At 38.1% G+C, this 18,574-nt stretch overlaps 1 protein-coding gene across 9 annotated transcripts in view; it reads right to left on the bottom strand.

The window, feature by feature from the left end:
- The window catches only part of HIBCH (3-hydroxyisobutyryl-CoA hydrolase), a 121,278-nt gene that overhangs the window by 39,379 nt on the left and 63,325 nt on the right, over window positions 1–18,574 (bottom strand). For all 9 annotated transcript variants that reach the window (XM_070475865.1, XM_070475869.1, XM_070475868.1 and 6 more), the window contains one exon: window positions 7,909–7,987. In XM_070475865.1, the coding sequence (XP_070331966.1) occupies window positions 7,909–7,987 (79 nt within the window). The remainder of the gene's footprint in view (window positions 1–7,908; window positions 7,988–18,574) is intronic.

The raw sequence follows: 18,574 nt of genomic DNA, 5'->3' as shown, positions 1-18,574 counted from the left end.
TTCCTCAGTGTTCATCCCCACTTACCCCTGAACCTCAGGAGCACTCTGCCCAAGCAAAACCACCTCTATCCTGAAGCGCTCTCATCTGTTCCAGAGCCCCACGTTCTCCCTCGCCCCTTGCGTCAGTGGCTGCCTCCTTCCAGTCCCCTCTTGGCTTCACTTCCCTTGGGCCTGCACACGCTGCTGTACCTTGGCCTCATCATAGACTATCCGCTCCCCACTACACATGTTTCCTTAGCTCTGACAGCTTTAGATAACATCGATGTGATGGACTGAACTGTATCCCAAATTGTGTCCCAAAATCTTAAGCTGATGTCCTAGCCCCACAATGTGACAATTTGGAGAAGGGGATTCTAAAGAAGTAACTAAGATTAAATGAGGTTTGAAGGGTGGGGCCTTATCTAATAGGACTGGTGTCTTTTAAGAAGAGGAAAGACTCCAAGAGAAAGGGACACAGAGAGAAGGCAGCTCTCTGCAAGTCTAGGAGAGAGGCCTTGGGTGAAACCAAATCTGCCAACACTATGATGTTGGACTTCCTGCCTCTAGTGCGAGGAATAAGTGGGAGAAATAAACGTTGTTTAAGCTACCCAGTCTTAGTATTTTGCTATGGCAGCCCAATACAGACCCAAATCTATCTATCTATTTATGATTTTTCCCCCTGGATATGAACTCTCATATCTGCATTTAACCACACAGATAATAAGCATCCCAGATATAACATGGCAAACACAAGCCTTGAGTCACATCCCTCCAGCCACACTGCTCCTTCTCTAGTGGCCTTACAGCCATCTAGCAGCACTAGTAAACACCTTGGAATTATTCCTGATTCACTACATCACAAGTTAACTCCAAAACATTTTCCAAATATATCCTCTCTATTCCAACTTTACAGCTTCTTATCACTCCAAGCCTAAAATTATCTCTCTCTAGACTTGTGCTGCTCAACAGAATTTTCTCTGATGATAAAAATGTTCTCTAATCTATGCTGCCACTAAACAGATATGGGTATTAAACACTTGCAATGTGGCTGGTGCAACTGAGGAACTGAATTTATTTAAATTAAATAGTCGTATGTGATCAGCGGCTACAGTATTATATACCAGAGATTAATGTGATAACCTTCTAACAAGCCTCTCTGCCATTACTCTTGTACCCCTACAATCCATTTTCCTTAAAGCAGTCAGAATGGTATCAGAATGTATACCAGACCACGTCACTCTCTGCTTTAAATTCTCCCACAGTTTCCCATAATATTTAGGTTTAAATCCAAACTCTTTACCTGAGTTCCCTGTGTATCTCTGGAAGAGCATAGTATATCACTCTGCCCCCGATTCAGACAGTAGACTCTATTTGGTTCTTTGAACAAATAAAGTGAGGCTCCATTCTTGCTTTAGACTAACTTTTCTTAATGCACAGTGTTCTGTCCTAAAAGATATTAACATAAATGCTTGCTTCCTTTTATTCAAATCTCAGTTTAAAGACACCTCTGTGGACAACTTCTTTAATCATCTAAGCTAAAAGAGACCATTCAGTTAAGACCTAAAACAAATCCCTTACGATTATACAGTGGAAGTAACAAATAGATTCAAGGGATTAGATCTGATAGAGTGTCTAAAGAACTATGGATGGAGGTTTGTGACCTTGTACAGGAGGCAGTGATCAAGATCATCTCCAAGAAAAAGAAATGCAAAAAGGCAAAAGGGTTGTCTGAGGAGGCCTTACAAAAAGCTGAGAAAAGAAAAGACGCAAAAGGCAAAGAAGAAAAGGAAAGATATATCCATCTGAAGGCAGAGTTTCAAAGAATATCAAGGAGAGATAAGAAAGTCTTCCTCAGTGATCAATGCAAAGAAATAAAGGGAAAAAATACAATGGGAAAGACTAGAGATTTCTTCAAGAAAATTAGAGATACCAAGGGAACATTTCATGCAAAGATGGGCACAATAAAGGACAGAAATGGTATGGACCTAACAGAAGCAGAATAGAAGAGGTAGCAAGAATACACAGAAGAACTATATAAAGATCTTCACGACCCACATAACCAGGATCACTCATCTAGAGCCAGACATCCTGGGATGTGAAGTCAAGTGGGCCTTACGAAGCATCACTACGAACAAAGCTAGTGGAGGTGATGGAATTCCAAATGAGCTATTTCAAATCCTAAAATATGATGCAGTGAAAGTGCTGCACTCAATATACCAGCAAATTTGGAAAACTCGGCAGTGGCCACAGGACTGGAAAAGGTCTGTTTTCATTCCAATCCCAAAGAAAGGCAATGCCAAAAAAAATGCTCAAATTACCACATAACTGCACTCTACAACACACTAGCAAAGTAATGCTCAAAAATCTCCAAGTCAGACTTCAACAGTACATGCGCTGTAAACTTTCAGATGTTCAAGCTGGATTTAGAAAAAGCAGGGGAACCAGAGATCAAATTGACAACATCCATTGGATGATTGAAAAAGCAAGAGAGTTCCAGAAAAACATCTACTTCTGATTTATTGACTTTGCCAAAGCCTTTGACTACAGATCACAACAAACTGGAAAATTCTGAAAGCGATGGGAATACCACACCACCTGATCTGCCGCCTGAGAAATCTGTATGCAGGTCAGGAAGGAACAGTTAGAACTGATCATGGAACAACAGACTGGTTCCAAATAGGAAAAGGAGTCAAGTCTGTATATTGTGACCCTGCTTATTTAACTTATATGCAGAGTACATCATGAGAAATGGTGGGCTGGATGAAGCACAAGCTGGAATCAAGATTACCAGGAGAAATATCAATAACCTCAGATATGCAGATGACACCACCCTTATGGCAGAAAGTGAAGAAGAACTAAAGAGCCTCTTGATCAAAGTGAAAGAGGAGAGGGAAAAAGTTGGCTTAAAATTCAACATTCAGAAAACTAAGGTCATAGCATCCAGTCCCATCACTTCATGGCAAACAGATGGGAAACAATGGAAACAGTGAGAGACTTTATTTTCTTGGGCTCCAAGATCACTGCAGATGGTGACTGCAGCCATGAAATTAAAAGACGCTTGTTCCTTGGAAGATATGTTATGACCAACCTAGACAGCATATTAAAAAGCAGAGATATTACTTTGCCAACAAAGGTCCATCTAGTCAAAGCTATGGTTTTTCCAGTAGTCATGTATGGATGTGAGAGTTGGACTGTGAAGAAAGCTGAACACCAAAGAATTGATGCTTTTGAACTGTGGTGTTGGAGAAGGTCTTGAGAGTAACTTGGATTGCAAGGAGATCCAACCAGTCCATCCTAAAGATCAGTCCTCAATATTCATTGGGAGGACTGAAGTTGAAGCTGAAACTCCAATACTTTGGCCACCTGATGTGAAGAACTGACTCATTTAAAAAGACCCTGATGCTGGGAAAGATTGAGGGCAGGAGGAGAAGGGGAGGACAGAGGATGAGATGGTTGGATGGCATCACGCACTCGATGGACAGGAGTTTGAGTAAGATCTGGAAGCTGGTGATGGACAGGGAAGACTGGCGTGCTGCCATCTATGGCACGCTGCAAAGGGTCAGACAGAATTCAGTGACTGAACTGAACTGAAATGACGCCAAAATAGCCATCCAGGAGAATTACACTTTGAGTAAGGTGCTGTAAGAGGGACCAAATTTACTCTTCTACCTGAAATAAGTATAGAAAAACAACTGCAGTATATGAAATAAGTTTTCAACATACTGGACCACCAAGCAGTAAAGGAAAGTGATGTCTGAATATCTGAAAACAAATGAGGTAAACCCTACTTAAAAGCTTCCTTGGTGGCTCAGTAGTAAAGAACCCACCTGTTAATGCAGGAGACATGGGTTTGACCCTGGGTCTGGAAGATCCGTAAAGAAGGCAATGGTAACCCACTCCAGTATTCCTGCCTGGGAAATCCACAGACAGAGCAACCTGGCGGGCTATATAGTCCATGGGGTCTCAGAGAGTTGGACATGACAAAGAGACTAAACAACAACAAGCCCTACAAAGCTCCATCTTCATGCCTGGAGAGAATGTCCAGGCCCAAAACAGTCCTAGATTTGAGGGGAATTAAGCTAAAAATTCAGGGAGACAGAGGCAGAAAGAATTCCCAGAACAGAGTACCAGAGAGGAAAGAACTGCACAGAGAGAAAACACTGGAGATCTGCAGTATTTCCCTTAAGTCCCCAGCTTGGTACTGATAACTACATGTGTTCAATGAAGAGACTGTGAGGTTAAGGAAAGAACCACAGGGAAGGATTACAGAGAACAGTACTGGGAACCCACACAGGGCTGAGAATAGTACCTGTTCCCACCAACCAGACCAGGAAAGCTCAGGATTCATGGAGGCACAGAGCAGAATGCAAAAAGGGTCTCTTCAGTAGTAGGAAATAATCAGCCCTAGTCTGAGCACTGCTCCAATCCTACATTAAAAACAAACAAAGAAACAAAAGACCTAAAAGGAGAACAAACTATTTCCAAGTAACTTAACCTCATCCCAGAAGCAAGGTAAAGAACATCTACAAGAAAACAGATTTTCCTCAACTTACAGTGGGGTTGTATGTGTGGGTTACATTCTGATATATCCATCATAAATTGAAAATACCGTAAGTCAAAAATGCATCTAATACACTTAATCTATCAAAAAATCATAGCTTAGCCTAGCCTGCCTTAAATGTGCTCAGAACACTTACATTAGCCTACAGTTGGGCAAAATCATCTAACACAAGGCTTATTTTATAATAAAATATTGAATATCCCATATAATTTATTGAATATTATACTGAAAGTGAAAAACAAAATGATTCTAAGTACCAGATATATATCTTAGTGATTAGATGACTGCCTAAGAGGTATGGCTCACTGCTACTGCCCAGCATCACAAGAGTATGGTACCAGATATGGCCAGCCAAGGAAAAGGTAAAAATTCAAAGAACAGTTTCTACTACATGTATATTGCTTTTGTACCATTGTAAAGTCATAAGTCAGACCATCATAAGTTAGGAATCATCTATGAAGAGGTAGACAGCACCCAACAAAGTAAAGCTTACAATGTCTAGAATCCAATCAAGAAATACCAGGTATCTAAAACCAGGAAGATGTTACCCACAATGACATGATAAAACAATCAAAATTGACTCAGAACTGATATACACATGAAAATTAGCAAACAAGGAGATCAACAGTTATAATAAACATATACCATATATTAAAAAAGTTCAGCAAAAACAAAAAAGATATTTTAAAAAACCACCCACATGATGGTACTACAGATGAAAACTAAGATGAATGTATAAGCTAAAAAAAATTACCTAAATGGGATTAAGGGCAATTTTAACTTTGCAAAAGAAAGGATTAGTGAACTTCAAGATACAGGCATAGCTAGTATCTTGGCAACTGAACATCAACAAGGTGAAAAAAAGAAAATTTTAAAAAATGAACAAAGCATGCGTGAGCCTAAAAAAAATTTTTTTTTGAGTCTTCCAAAAAATTTTTAAATGGAGTTCCTGAAAAGGAAACAGTGGGACACAAAAATATTTGAAGAAATAATGCCAAACTTTGCAAATCTGACAAAAACTATAAACCTAACAAGACAAATAAACACAAGCACTAAAAAACACACACACAAACATAAGAAACAAGAAGAAAGCTACACAAAAGTACATCAAAATCAAATGATCAATAGAAAATTTTAAGAGCAGCCAGAGAAAGTAAAAAAGAAAAAAAAAAAAAAAAGACAGAGGAACCACGATAAGGGGAAGAACACATTAAATGTCAGAACAGAATTCTATACCTGAGCTCAGGTTTAACCTTAGCAGACTAGAGAAAGAGGTAAAACTTAAAGTAGAAGGAAGTAATAAATATCAGAGCAGAAATCAATAAAAGAGAGAATAAATAAAACCCCCCAAAATTTTTGAGATCAATAAAATTAACAAACCTCTAATTAGATTGATCAGAAAAAAAAGAAGACATAAATTATAATATCAAGAATGAGAGACCCAGATACTACTATAGGTTCTACAGATACTGAAAAGATAATAAGGAAATTAACTTTATGCTAATAAATGGACAAACTCTTTAGAAGACTCAAATTACCAAATCTTGTGCAAGAAGAAATAGACAACTTGCAAAGTCTACATCTATTAAAGATTTTGAATTTGTAGCTAAAAAACCTTCCAAGGCCTAGAAAAGGAAACTCCAAGCCTAGATAGCTTCACTGGTGAATTCTACCAACCAGAGAGGGAGAAAAATAAAAAGAACCAATTCTACACAAACTTTTCAAGAAATGAAGCCAGCATTACCCTGTATCAAAATGAAGCAAGCATGTTTCCAGAAAACTACAGACAGTATCCCTCATGAACACAGATGCAGAAATTCCAAGCAAAACCTCAGTGAACCAAACCCAACAACATATAAAAAGCAGAACATGTCATACTAGAGTGAGATTTATCCCAGAAATGAAGAGTTAGTTTAATGTCGAAAAAACAATCAAGTAACTCACCATTAACAAGAAACTAAAAAAGAAAAACTAAAAACTAAAAAAGAAAAACCAGTGGTCATCTGAACAGATGCAGAAAAAAAAAGACAAAATCTAAAATCAGTTCCCAAGCAACAGAAGGAAAGTTCCTCATCCTGATAAAGGGCATCTATGAAAAACCTATACCTAACATTATACTTAATTGGTGAAGACTGAATGTTTGAAGGTCCACTTTCAACATATCTGTTCAACACTGTATTGGAGGTTCTACCCAGCAGAATTAGACAAGAAAAAATAAAAACTATCCAGATGGGAAAGAAAAAAGTAAAACAGAATTTATTTGTAAAGAACATAACTATCTGTATTTGGAAAATCCAACTCAATCTACAAAAAATCTATTAGAACTAATAAGTGAATTTATCAAGTTTGCAGGATACAAAGTACAAAAGTCAATTTCTATATATTCATAACTAACAATTAGAACTAGATTTTTAAAATATCATTTATAATATCATTGAACAATATTAAATTCTTAAGGAAAAATCTGACAAAGGATGTATAAGAAATTGAAAACTACAAAATTTGGCTTTGAGAAATTAAAGAAGATCTAAATAAATGCAAAGAAACACCTTGCTCACAAGTTTGAAGACTCAATATTGTTAAGATGTCAATTCTCCCTAAATTGATAGATCCTAGACAAGCCAAATAAAAATTCTAATAGGCTTTCTTGCTGAAACTTACAAAATCACTCTAAAATTCATATAGAAATACAAATGATCTGTATAGCCAAAACAATTTGGGAGGAAAAAACACAAAGAACAAAATTAGAGGATTATCATTATCAAGACTTACTGTAAAGCAACAGTAATCAAAACAGCAGGGCACTGGCACCACGATCAGCACTTAGAAAGGCACAAAGGCAATCAGCGGAGAAACAGTAGCTTTTCCCAAAAAATGATGTGGGAATGATTTAATCTCCCTAAGCAAATAATAAACTTTGACCTATACCTTTGACCTAAACTTTGATTTATACCTTTGACCCACACCTCACACCTGATAAAGTTAATTCAAAACAGAGAATAGATCTGAATGCAAGAATATCTCCTCTAATAATTTTTTATCTAAAATTAAATATATGTACAGCACAACTTAGCCAGTTGATTGTAAATCAACTATACTTCAATAAGAATGAATAAATAAAATCAACTATAGTGTGCTAGTTTTTCCAGTTAAATATGCTTGCTTTTGCATTTTCAGATAAAACTATGAGCCAATATAAACTTAAAGGTATCTTCCGATTACAATTTTGTTTTAAAAGTTCTTTCATTGCTGTAGCTCACACAAAATTCCATCAATTCCTTCAATAATAATATAATCTGAAATATATCAAAAGATGATAACTCTAAAAGTAATTATGAAAATTTTGGTGTTTTTTTGTTTTAATTTACCTATTGCTGTTTCAGGCATTGCAAAAACAGACTTTTCAGTAGCCACTCGGAAATGCCCATGAACTGAGACACCAGCTCCCTAGGAAAAAGGCAGAAAATCATTTTAAAATAAAGTGGGGGCAAAAAATAAATAAATAAAACTCTCACATTTATAAACATCAAAAGCCAAGTAAATTATCCCTATATACTATATATAAAGATATACGTAATATGTATTATATACAACTCCTCATAAAGCACATCTATAAAGGAATTTCAGGAGACAGATGAGAGGGAAAACCTAAACCACACAATTTCAGAACTTACTAAGCAAAAAGATACATGGGTGTCCCCGATACCTGGAACAGATGTGTTTTAGCTAAGTCACTTTCCATCAGGGTCCTGTGTTATGCTTCACGTCCTCTCCCCCAATTCCTTCTCATTTCAAACTAGATGGAGCATTGCAGCGTACTGACTATTCCCAGAACCACTGTTCGCAGTGGAACCAATCATCAAAAAAGCATAACCAGACTATTCTAGCAAATTTCAGTGGCCTTAAATAGAATATTCACACATTTATTCACATTATTTCATCAAATAAAATTAGCAACATTTTTCTCAGACACAGAGTTAGTATCTGTTTAACTCTTAAAATTGGTAAGCAAAAATTTTACAAAATAAAAAGATTTGGCTGAAAGTCTATTTCTGATTTGATAAATATCACTGAAAAGGGCAAACTTAAGAGACGTCTCTGAATAAACAGACATTCGAATAAAATAAGAGGTATACATGTGATAACAAAGAATCCAAGTTTGTGTCAATGCTCACATTTTGACATACATTTCCTATGTTATGTTCTTTTCACAATATTCAAAACATCTACTCATTCTTAATCCTTTTGAACCAGTGTATTCTATCTTTGGCTTCCCTGGTGTCTCAGACGGTAGAGTATCTGCCTGAATTGCGGGAGACCTGGGTTTGAACCCTGGATTGGGAAGATGCCCTAGAAAAGAGCTACCCACTCCAGTATGCTGGATGGGAGAACTCCACGGAGAGAGGAGCCTGGCAGGCTACAGTTCATAAGGTCACAAAGAGTTAGACACGAGTGAAGTGAGTTGGCACACATGCATGCACTAGTTTTATTAATAATTTTTTGTATTATTGTAAGAAACCTTGCCTCGCATTCTACTCTCCACTTTTGTTCATCACAATGTTTTTGCTGTTGCTCAGTTGTGTCCGACCCTTTGTAATCCCATGCACTGCAGCACGCCAGGCTTCCCTGTCCTTCACTATCTCCCAGAGTTTGCTCAAACTCATGTTCACTAAGTCGATGATGCCATCCAACCATTTCATCTATTTGTCACCCCCTTCTCCTCCTGCCCTCAATCCTTCCTAGCAACAAGGTCTTTCCGAATGAATCGGCTCTTCGCATCAGGTGACCAAAGTGTTGAAGCTTCAGCTCAGCATCAGTCCTCCCAATGAGTATTTAGGGTTGATTTCCTTTAGGATTGACTGGTTTGATCTCCTTGCAGTCCAAGGGACTGTCAAGAATCTTCTCCAACACCTCAGTTCAAAAGCATCAATTCTTTGGTGCTCAGCTTTCATTACGGTCCAACTCTCACATCTATACATGACTACTGGAAAACACACAGCTTTGACTATATGGACCTTTGTCGACAAAGTGACGTCTCTGCTTTTCAATGCGCTATCTAGGTTTGCCATAGCTTTTCCTCTAAGGAGCAAGTGTCTTTTAATTTCATGGCTGCAGTCACCATCTGCAGTGATTTTGGAGCCCTCAAAAGTAAAGTCTGTCACTATTTCCACCGTTTCCCCATCTATTTGCCATGAAATGATGGGACCAGATGCCATGATCTTAGTTTTTTGAATGCTGAATTTTAAGCCAGCTTTTTCACACTCCTCTTTCACTTTCATCAAGAGGCTCTGTAGTTCCTCTTCACTTTCTGTCATAAGGGCGGCATCATCTGCATATCTGAGGTTATTGATATTTCTCCCCACAATCCTGACTCCTGCTTGTGAGTCATCCAGCCCAGCTTTTCGTATGATGTACTCTGCATGTAAGTTGAATAAGCAGGTTGACAATACACAGCCTTGACGTACTCCTTTTTCTATTTGGAACCAGTTCGTTGCTTCATGTCCAGTTCTAACTGTTGCTTCCTGACCTGCACACAGATTTCTCAGGAGGCAGGTCAGGTGGTCTGGTATTCCCATCTCTTTCAGAATTTTCCACAGTTTGTTGTGATCCACATAATCAAAGGCTTTAGCAAAGTCAATAAAGCAAAGGAGATGTTTTTCTGGAATTCTCTTGCTTTTTCTACGATCCAACAAATGTTGGCAATTTGACCTCTGGTTCATCTGCCTTTTCTAAATCCAGCTTGAACACTTGGAAGTTCTCAGTTCATGTACTGTTGAAGCCAAGCTTGGAGAATTTTGAGCATTACTTGGCTAGTGTGAGATGAGTGCAATTGTGTGGTAGTTTGAGCATTTTTTGGCATTGCCTTTCTTTGGGATTAGAATGAAAACAGACCTTTTCCAGTCCTGTGGCCACTGCTGAGTTTTCTAAATTTGCTGGCATATTGAGTGCAGCATTTCACAGCATCATCTTTTAGAATTTGAAGTAGCTCAGCTGGAATTTTACCACCTCCATTAGCTTTGTTCATAGTGATGCTTCCTAAGGTCCCCTTAGGGCCTGTTCTTTCCTGGAGAACTCCATGGACAGAGGAGCTTGGTGAACTATAGTCCAAGGGGTTCCAAAGTCTTACATAACTGAGAGACTAACACTTTCACTTGCTATTGAAAACTAGCTTAATTCCATTGGGACCAGAGAACAGCCTGTAAGATTAATCCTTTGAAATATGTTAAGACTAATCCTGTGGGCAATTTTGGTAAATGCTCCATGCACACATGAAATGAACATGAAAGTTATTGAATACATATAAACTGGATCAAGTTTACTGAACAATTTTCAAATCAGGTGCATGCATGTAAAATGAATGTGTATATATGTTTATATACTGTTTATATGTGTTTCATCTGTTATTGAAATTAGTATGTTCAAAACTTCTCCTAGGGTTGTGGTTTTGTCTATTTCTCCTTTAAGGACTCTCCAGTTTTTTGAAAGACCACACGTTTTTAAATGCTTGAAAATATCACACCAGCAGAGTTATCTCAAAGAGGGAGAGGTTTGTTCCCGCTGTTCCTCAGTGTCATATGTTATGAAACTCATTAAGTCTGTTCTGCTTCATTGTTATAAACAGTTTTAGACAAGTATTTATAAAATATCTTTCTATAGTTGATTATAATCCATAAGATTACTTTCAGAATCTTATCTCACTGATCTTAAGAAGAAAGGCTGAACAATTTTTAATAAACTGAACTAAGTCCTACCTGCTGAGAGAACAAGAACTGAAATGTAGGGCTTGCTGAATTGAGCCCCCAAATGTTACATGTTATGAGTTACAGTGGCCTGGATTCAAATAATCCTTCACATGAAGTGAAGATCAGCTTAAAAGCCTCTTATTCCTGACTGAATTGAGATGATCTGGGATGCTAGTGCCTTTAGCCTAGATACTACTAGAAACAAAGGTCAGAAGATTGTATCTTAGGGCTCAAATAATACTGAAGTAGAAATAACTCAATCAGAAATAACCAGCACTTGATTAGAAATAATCTGACATACGACCACATGACTAAAGCCTAAGAGAAAAAATACACAATAGACTTACAGGACATACAAATTTAGATTTGTTATACCTAACTATTTTTATAACTGTGAAATGTCCTTCTATACCAAGTACAAGTTTTTGCCATAAAATGTACCTTATCTGGGCCTTCCCAGGTGGCACTAGTGGTAAAGAACCCACTTGCCAATACAGGACACGAAAGAGATGTGGGTTCGATCCCTGGGTCAGGAAGATCCCTGGGAGGAAGGCAGGGCAACCCACTTCAGTATTCTTGCCTGGAAAATTCCATGAATTGGGGAGCCTGGCGGGCTACAGTCCATGGCATGGCAAAGAGTCAGACACAACTGAAGCAACTTAGCATGCATGCAGACGGCTACCTTATTTGATATAAAAATAACTATCAGCTTTATTTTGTATTGGTATGGTATATTTTTCTAATATTTTACATTTAATCTTTCTGGGTCTTGTATTTATGATATTGCAAGCATTCTGACATTCTTTGTTTTTCAGTTGGATTATCATTAAATAATCTTAATTGCAGTACTGTAGGAACACTGCAGATAAAGTGAAATGAGTCTGATCCATATTTATAATCTCATATAAAGAATACTAATGTGGGTAAGCATGAATAACCAAATATATGAATGTAGGCAAACTTGTAACCTACTTTAAGTTTTGCATTTTTAAAGGCAAAATTTAGGCAATCTAAAACTTTTTTTTTAAATAAGAGACATAGCTAGATGAGTTTGCAGACTGTTTAATAGAGGGGAAAGGCTGGTATAGCTTTAAGACTTTTAAAGATCTCATCATAAATTAGAAAAGCACAATTTTGTTGTTGTTTAATCACTAAGTCGTGTCCAACTCTTTTGCAACCCCATGGACTACAGCCCGCCAGGCTCCTGTGTCCTGTGATTTCCCAGGCAGGAATACTGGATTGCCATTTCCTTCTCCAGGCGATCTTCTCAATTCAGGGATCAAACCCGCATCTCTCACATTGGCAGGTGAATTCTTTACCACTGCGCCACCAAGGAAGCCCCAAATTAAAGCCTTCAAAATGCAAATCTGTTTATCGGCAACTAGAAATAAGCATCACTTCTGTATTTCAATATTGCTATTCTAGACAAAAAAAGCAACATTAATTTTTAAAAACTGATAATTATACAGATATTTAAAGTTAATTTAATAGAGCCAACTGTTCCATGATTTCTACTAAAGACAAGACTAATCCCCCAACACAAGCAAACAAACAAACCACATGTAGAACAATTTAGTTTGGTGCCTGAAAAAGAAATGTTCCAGGTATTTCAGTGTTAAATTTCCTGATTTTGGTATCCTTATTCCAAGGCAATACATACTGAATAATTTACAAATAGAGAATTATCATGTCTTCAACATTCACTCAAATGGTCCAACAATTGGACACATGTCGGAGAAGAGAGAAGATAAAACATATGTGGAAATAACAGGGAATGTGGATTAAAGATACATTGGAGTTCTCTGTACTATGTTTGCAACTTTTCTGTAAGTTTGAAAATTATTTCACAATAAAACAGTCTTTTTAACCAAAATGAAAATAAAAATAAATGTTTCAGAGTAACCAGTACCAACAACTGCAGTAAAGAAAACAACAAAGTCAGGAAGGCATACAATGGGGTGATGTGACTAATGCTCACACAAAGAGTCATGAATTTAAATTATAATCAGAGAGAATCAGTAAGCGCCTGTCCAGAATGAACACTGCACCACAGTATCAGACAATATGTGAGGGAGTCTTCTATCACCATCATTCATGATTATAAATGGTGCTTGGAAATTAGATATTTTTGTTAGAAATTCAAACAGATTTTTCATCCCACATTATCTCACTATGGTATGAAAGTTAATATTGTAAATATCGTGAAGTTTCATAATGTATCTTCCAGACTACATGCTTTAAATTAGCAGCCTACACAGTAAAAGCAAAGACTTTTTATTACACTTCTCACATTAATATTAACAGGCTAATACTGCATATTAGTAGTAGTAACATATTGATTATATAACATTAATGTATACTGATAGACTACAGAGATTAGCACCAAACACATTTTTTATTCTGCTTTGGATGCACATAATTCATGCTATTTTTAGATAAAACATATTCAACAGAAATAACTGAGGTAGAAATATTTAACTTATTTATGAATCAACAATCTAACATCCTTGGAGGTACAGTTCGGCTTTAAATGAAAAGAGAGATGTGAAAGTTGCTAAGAGGATAAATCTTAAAAGTCCTCATCATAAGAAAAAACATTTTTTTCAAGTAAGTGTAGTGATGAGTATTAACACTGTTTTACAACATATACATAAATCACATTATTATGTTGTACACCTAAAACAAATTATACATTAATTATGACACACAAAAAAAGCCAGTGAGTAGAAATATGAATTTTGGTACATCATACTTTAAAACATAAATTAGAAATAACTCTTATTATACACCTCCTAAATTCATACTCAAGGTTTTTACTTCAATAACCACATCTTCCCAATACAACATTATCACATATTATATTTAAATGTCTGTATTTGTGACCGCATGGACTGTAGCCTGCAAGGCTCCTCTGTCCATGGGATTCTCCAGGCAAGAATACTGGAATGGGTTGCCATTTCCTCCTCCAGAGGATCTTTTCCACCCGGGGATCAACCTCAGGTCTCCTGCATTCCAGGGAGATTCTTCATCGTCTGAGCCACCAGAGAAGCCCCTATATATTTAATAGATGCTTAAAAAGAGAGGCTCTAAGAAAGCACTGCCTCATATCATATATTCAAACAAAAAGGATTATTATAATAGAGGAACTCTTAATAGACCTCAGATTTATCAAAGATTTCTATTAACTCCATAAAACATTAACTAATATCCATATTAGCTAGCATCCTGAAAGCTACTCTCTGATATGCCTGATACAGGGCTTCCCTGATAGCTCAGTCAGTAAAGAATCTGCATGCAATGCAGGAGACCCCAGTTCAATTCCTGGGTTGGGAAGATCCCCTAGAGAAGGGATAGGCTACTCACTCCAGTATTCTTGGGCTTCCCTTGTGGCTCAGCTAGTAAAGAATCCACCCACAATGCGGGAGACCTGTGTTCGATCCCTGGGTTGGGAAGATTCCTTGGAGAAGAAGGGAAAAGTAACTCCAGTATTCTGGCCTGGAGAATTCCATGGACGGTATAATCCATGGGGTCGCAAAGAGCTGGACACGACTGAGTGACTTTCACCTCTCTGATCTTTTGAGTTCAGAGTTACCAAATAACAGTCATAAATAAAGAATTGTTTCATGAGAATCAAATACTCTGGGAAAATGTGAAAAAGCTAAGTTACTAAAATAAATCGGTATAGGGCAAAGATAGCAATTATCTCAAGTGACTATTCTTCATAATAATGTTCATATTGTTATTCTGAAACTATTACACACATTAGGACAAAGCAAATTTGTCACAATGTTATTTTTTAACTTTTTCTTTTCTACTGGGAGTATAGCTGATTAACAATGTTGTGACAGTTTCAGGCACACAGCAAAGAGACTCAACCATATAAATGTTAGTTTTTAAAAAACAAGATATTCAACATATATGGGAAGAAAGATACAAATATCAAAGGAGTAAGAATCTAAATTTGAATAGGAAGTATTCAATTTAGGATCTATTTTCTCTTAAAAACAAAACACATTCTAAGTTCTCTTCAAAAAAGCCTACAATTACAAACTTAACTAGTGCCCAGGCTATTACCGGGGCCTCCCTGGTGCTCCATGGTGAAGAATCTGCCTGCAATGCAGGGCATCTTGCTGGAGAAGGAAATGGCAACCCACTCCAATACTCTTGCCTGTAAACTCCCAGGGCACAGGAGCCTGGCGGGCTACAGTCCATGGGGTTGCAAAAGAGTTGGACACGACTTGGTGACTCAACACCAACGGCGAAGAGTATTATTGCTAACCATCCTTGGAAAAACCGCTGATTTCTAAGTCTGGTGAATGAAATTTACCAGATGAACCTGGAACATGGTTCTTCACCACAGAGTAAACCATCAAAGGTTTCTGGGGGTACAGAAACCAACAGGAAGGTTCCCAGGACAAGTCCATTCTTCCAGTCTCCCCGCAATCTTCTGGGCTCCCTTTTCTCAATGTCTTTTATAGGCTCCTTGTTCTGCCTCGGGCCAATAAACTTGTGTATCCCATTCTGGACTTATTTTGGCTCTCACTCTATTTCGTCACATTTCCTTGCACAATCTTTTCTACTGACAAATTTGCAATCCAAGTATCTTTGCTAACATGAGTTACTGAAAAAATCCTCAGGTTCTACAAAACTGGACAGATCTTATAAGAAAAATAGTTTCAGCAGTCTGCTCAAAGCCTATGCAGCTTTGTAATCTGAGTGCTAATATAAAGTATAAATGGTCCCAGGGACTTGATTAGGACCGCCTGCTCAATATGAATACAGAAAGCCACAGCAATATTTAAAACGCACAAAAATAAAGTGGAAAGAATGACAAAACTTTAATCAGAGCAGAACTAACAGATAACTGTGACAAAGTGGTAGAAGTGTAGCTATGAGCCAGGGGGCCTGCCATTAAACACCAAGCGCCAGGAGGCGGGGGTTCGCCTGATGGAGGAGGTCCCCCCCAACTACAGGCATTTGTTTCTGTGGGTTTTTTTTTTTTTTCCTTAAAATACAGACAAGAAAATTCCTATTCACAGTACAACAACTGAGCTACTTAAGTGCTCTTTTCCTGTCTGAAGTGAAGTGTTGGTTGCTAAGTTGTGTCTGACTCTTTGAGACCCTATGGACTGTAGCCCACCAGGCTCCTCTGTCCCTGGAATTCTCCAGGCAAGAATATTGCAATGGGTTGCCACTTCCTTCTCCAGAGGATCTTCCCTGACCCAGGGATTGAACTCAGGTCTCCTGCATTGCAGACAGGTTCTTTACCATCTAAACCACCAGAGAAGCTCCACTAGATGATTATATATCTACTGCTTATCCTATCTCTCCTTGCATAGAAAAAAAAAGAAAATTGCACTTGAACCAATGTAATTTTTGCATTATCCTAATATCATTTTCCCATTACCAATCACTTACGACTTAATTCACGCTACAGAAGCCTACATCATGAAGCATAATGTGCCTGAGTCCTCAAGTTACACTTCCTACCTAGGCAGCACCCCGAGCTCCAGACCTGCAGAACTGAGGAAACACTCGTTCAGACAACACCCTCCCACATTGATAAGCTTACAGGCATTTCACACCTAACAAGGCCCAAATTAAATTCATCTCCCTTCACTCTCTCTCCAACCCACTCCCTAGCCATACTTTCTTCCAAATCTTAAACAGTCTATTGTTCATCTCACTGCCCAGTCTAAAAATCTGGGATTAATTCTTGCCTCTTTCTTCCCGTTATCTCTCACACCCAACACATCACTGAATCCCACAAGTCTCCTCCTAAGTACCTCCCTTAAACCTAATTTTCTCCCCCTTCATTATCTCTGCCTTAGCGGAACACCACAATCACTCACCTGGATCCCTGCAATAGCTACCTGAATAATCTCTTCACATCCGATCCTACCCATGCCCCCTACACCTGTTCTGTCTAAATTCACCATTCAAGCCGTTTCCCTGGCTAAAAGCACTTAAAAATGGCTCTCCCTTTTATTATCAGGATAAACAACTTAATACATTTTATACAAGAAGACTGACCTGGCTTCTTGCTTTCCTCTCTAACCAAAGAACTGAACCACTTTCTCCTTCACAATCTCAAATCTAGGCACATTTAACTTTTCTCAAACATGAATTTTCTCAGCTTCATATATACCATTAATGTTGTCTTCTCACACACTATCTTCTGTACTCCATCAACCTCTTAACGCACCTGCATCAATTATATCACATTTCTCCACTATCCCAACTTGTTTGTTCCTGGTTGATTTTTCTTTTAAGTCTCAGCTTAAATAAAGCTTTCTCCAGTATTCTCTCCCTACACCATCCCCATCACTAAAGTGCCTGCTCATACATACACCGTTAAGGCTGGTACTCATATATTTCCAGACCACCTTATACCCACCTCACAAGACACATAGCTACATAAGGAAAGAAAACAGATTTATCCTGCTCACTATCTTATCCCCAGAGGCTAACCAGTACATCCAGTAACTTTTTCTAGTTGTTGAAAACAACTGAGAGAAACCCCATATTATAGCTAAAGTCATAATGCACCTCTAGTTAGTCTTAAACCTCCTGTGTCCATATATCTTAGAAGAATGAGCTCATTTTACGGGCAAGTGGAGCTCCCCTGCCCCTTTCTTCTCTGGGAAATAATCTGATGCATCAATAAGGCACAAAGCCCTCTAGACCACAAATCGTCCCACTCAGCACAGTGGGGGTAAAATAGAGGCAGGATGAGAATGGCACAAAGGAAAGATGCCTGCCACTTGACCAAGAACCTAGCATGCTTCCCTGGTGGCTGAGACGGTAAAGAGTCTGCCCTCAATGCGGGAGAACAGGGTTCGATCCCTGGGTAAGGAAGATCCCCTGGACAAAGGGAATAGCAACTCACTCCAGTATTCTTGCCTGGAGAATCCCACGGACAGAGGATCCTGGCAGGCTACAGTCCATGGTGTCGCAAAAAGTCGGACACAATTGAGCGACTAACACTTTCACAGTTAAAAAGGAAATGAACCAAAATCATGACCATTAGCACCATAGGAAATGGCCAAGGAAAAAGGAAAAGAATTCTCTGTATATCTGAGAATCTGCAAGTTTATGAAAGTTGCCAAAAATACCCACACTCTTGGGAAGTTAACAAGTCCTACTTCCCAGAAATCAATACCTAAAAATGAGGATAGAGATTGAGCAGAGGGCAAGCAGTAAAGAGAAGTTCCTGGTTAGTAAATGGAAGCACTCCCCAATTCTGTACTAGATATGTCTGGGCTAAAAGCCAGGGTGAAAAGAGTAGAGG

Source organism: Odocoileus virginianus, chromosome 13 (genome assembly GCF_023699985.2).
Source record: "Odocoileus virginianus isolate 20LAN1187 ecotype Illinois chromosome 13, Ovbor_1.2, whole genome shotgun sequence".
In the NCBI taxonomy this organism is placed as follows: domain Eukaryota; kingdom Metazoa; phylum Chordata; class Mammalia; order Artiodactyla; family Cervidae; genus Odocoileus; species Odocoileus virginianus.
The sequence above is the reverse complement of the archived record's forward strand: the minus strand, read 5'-3'. Positions and strand labels throughout refer to the sequence as shown.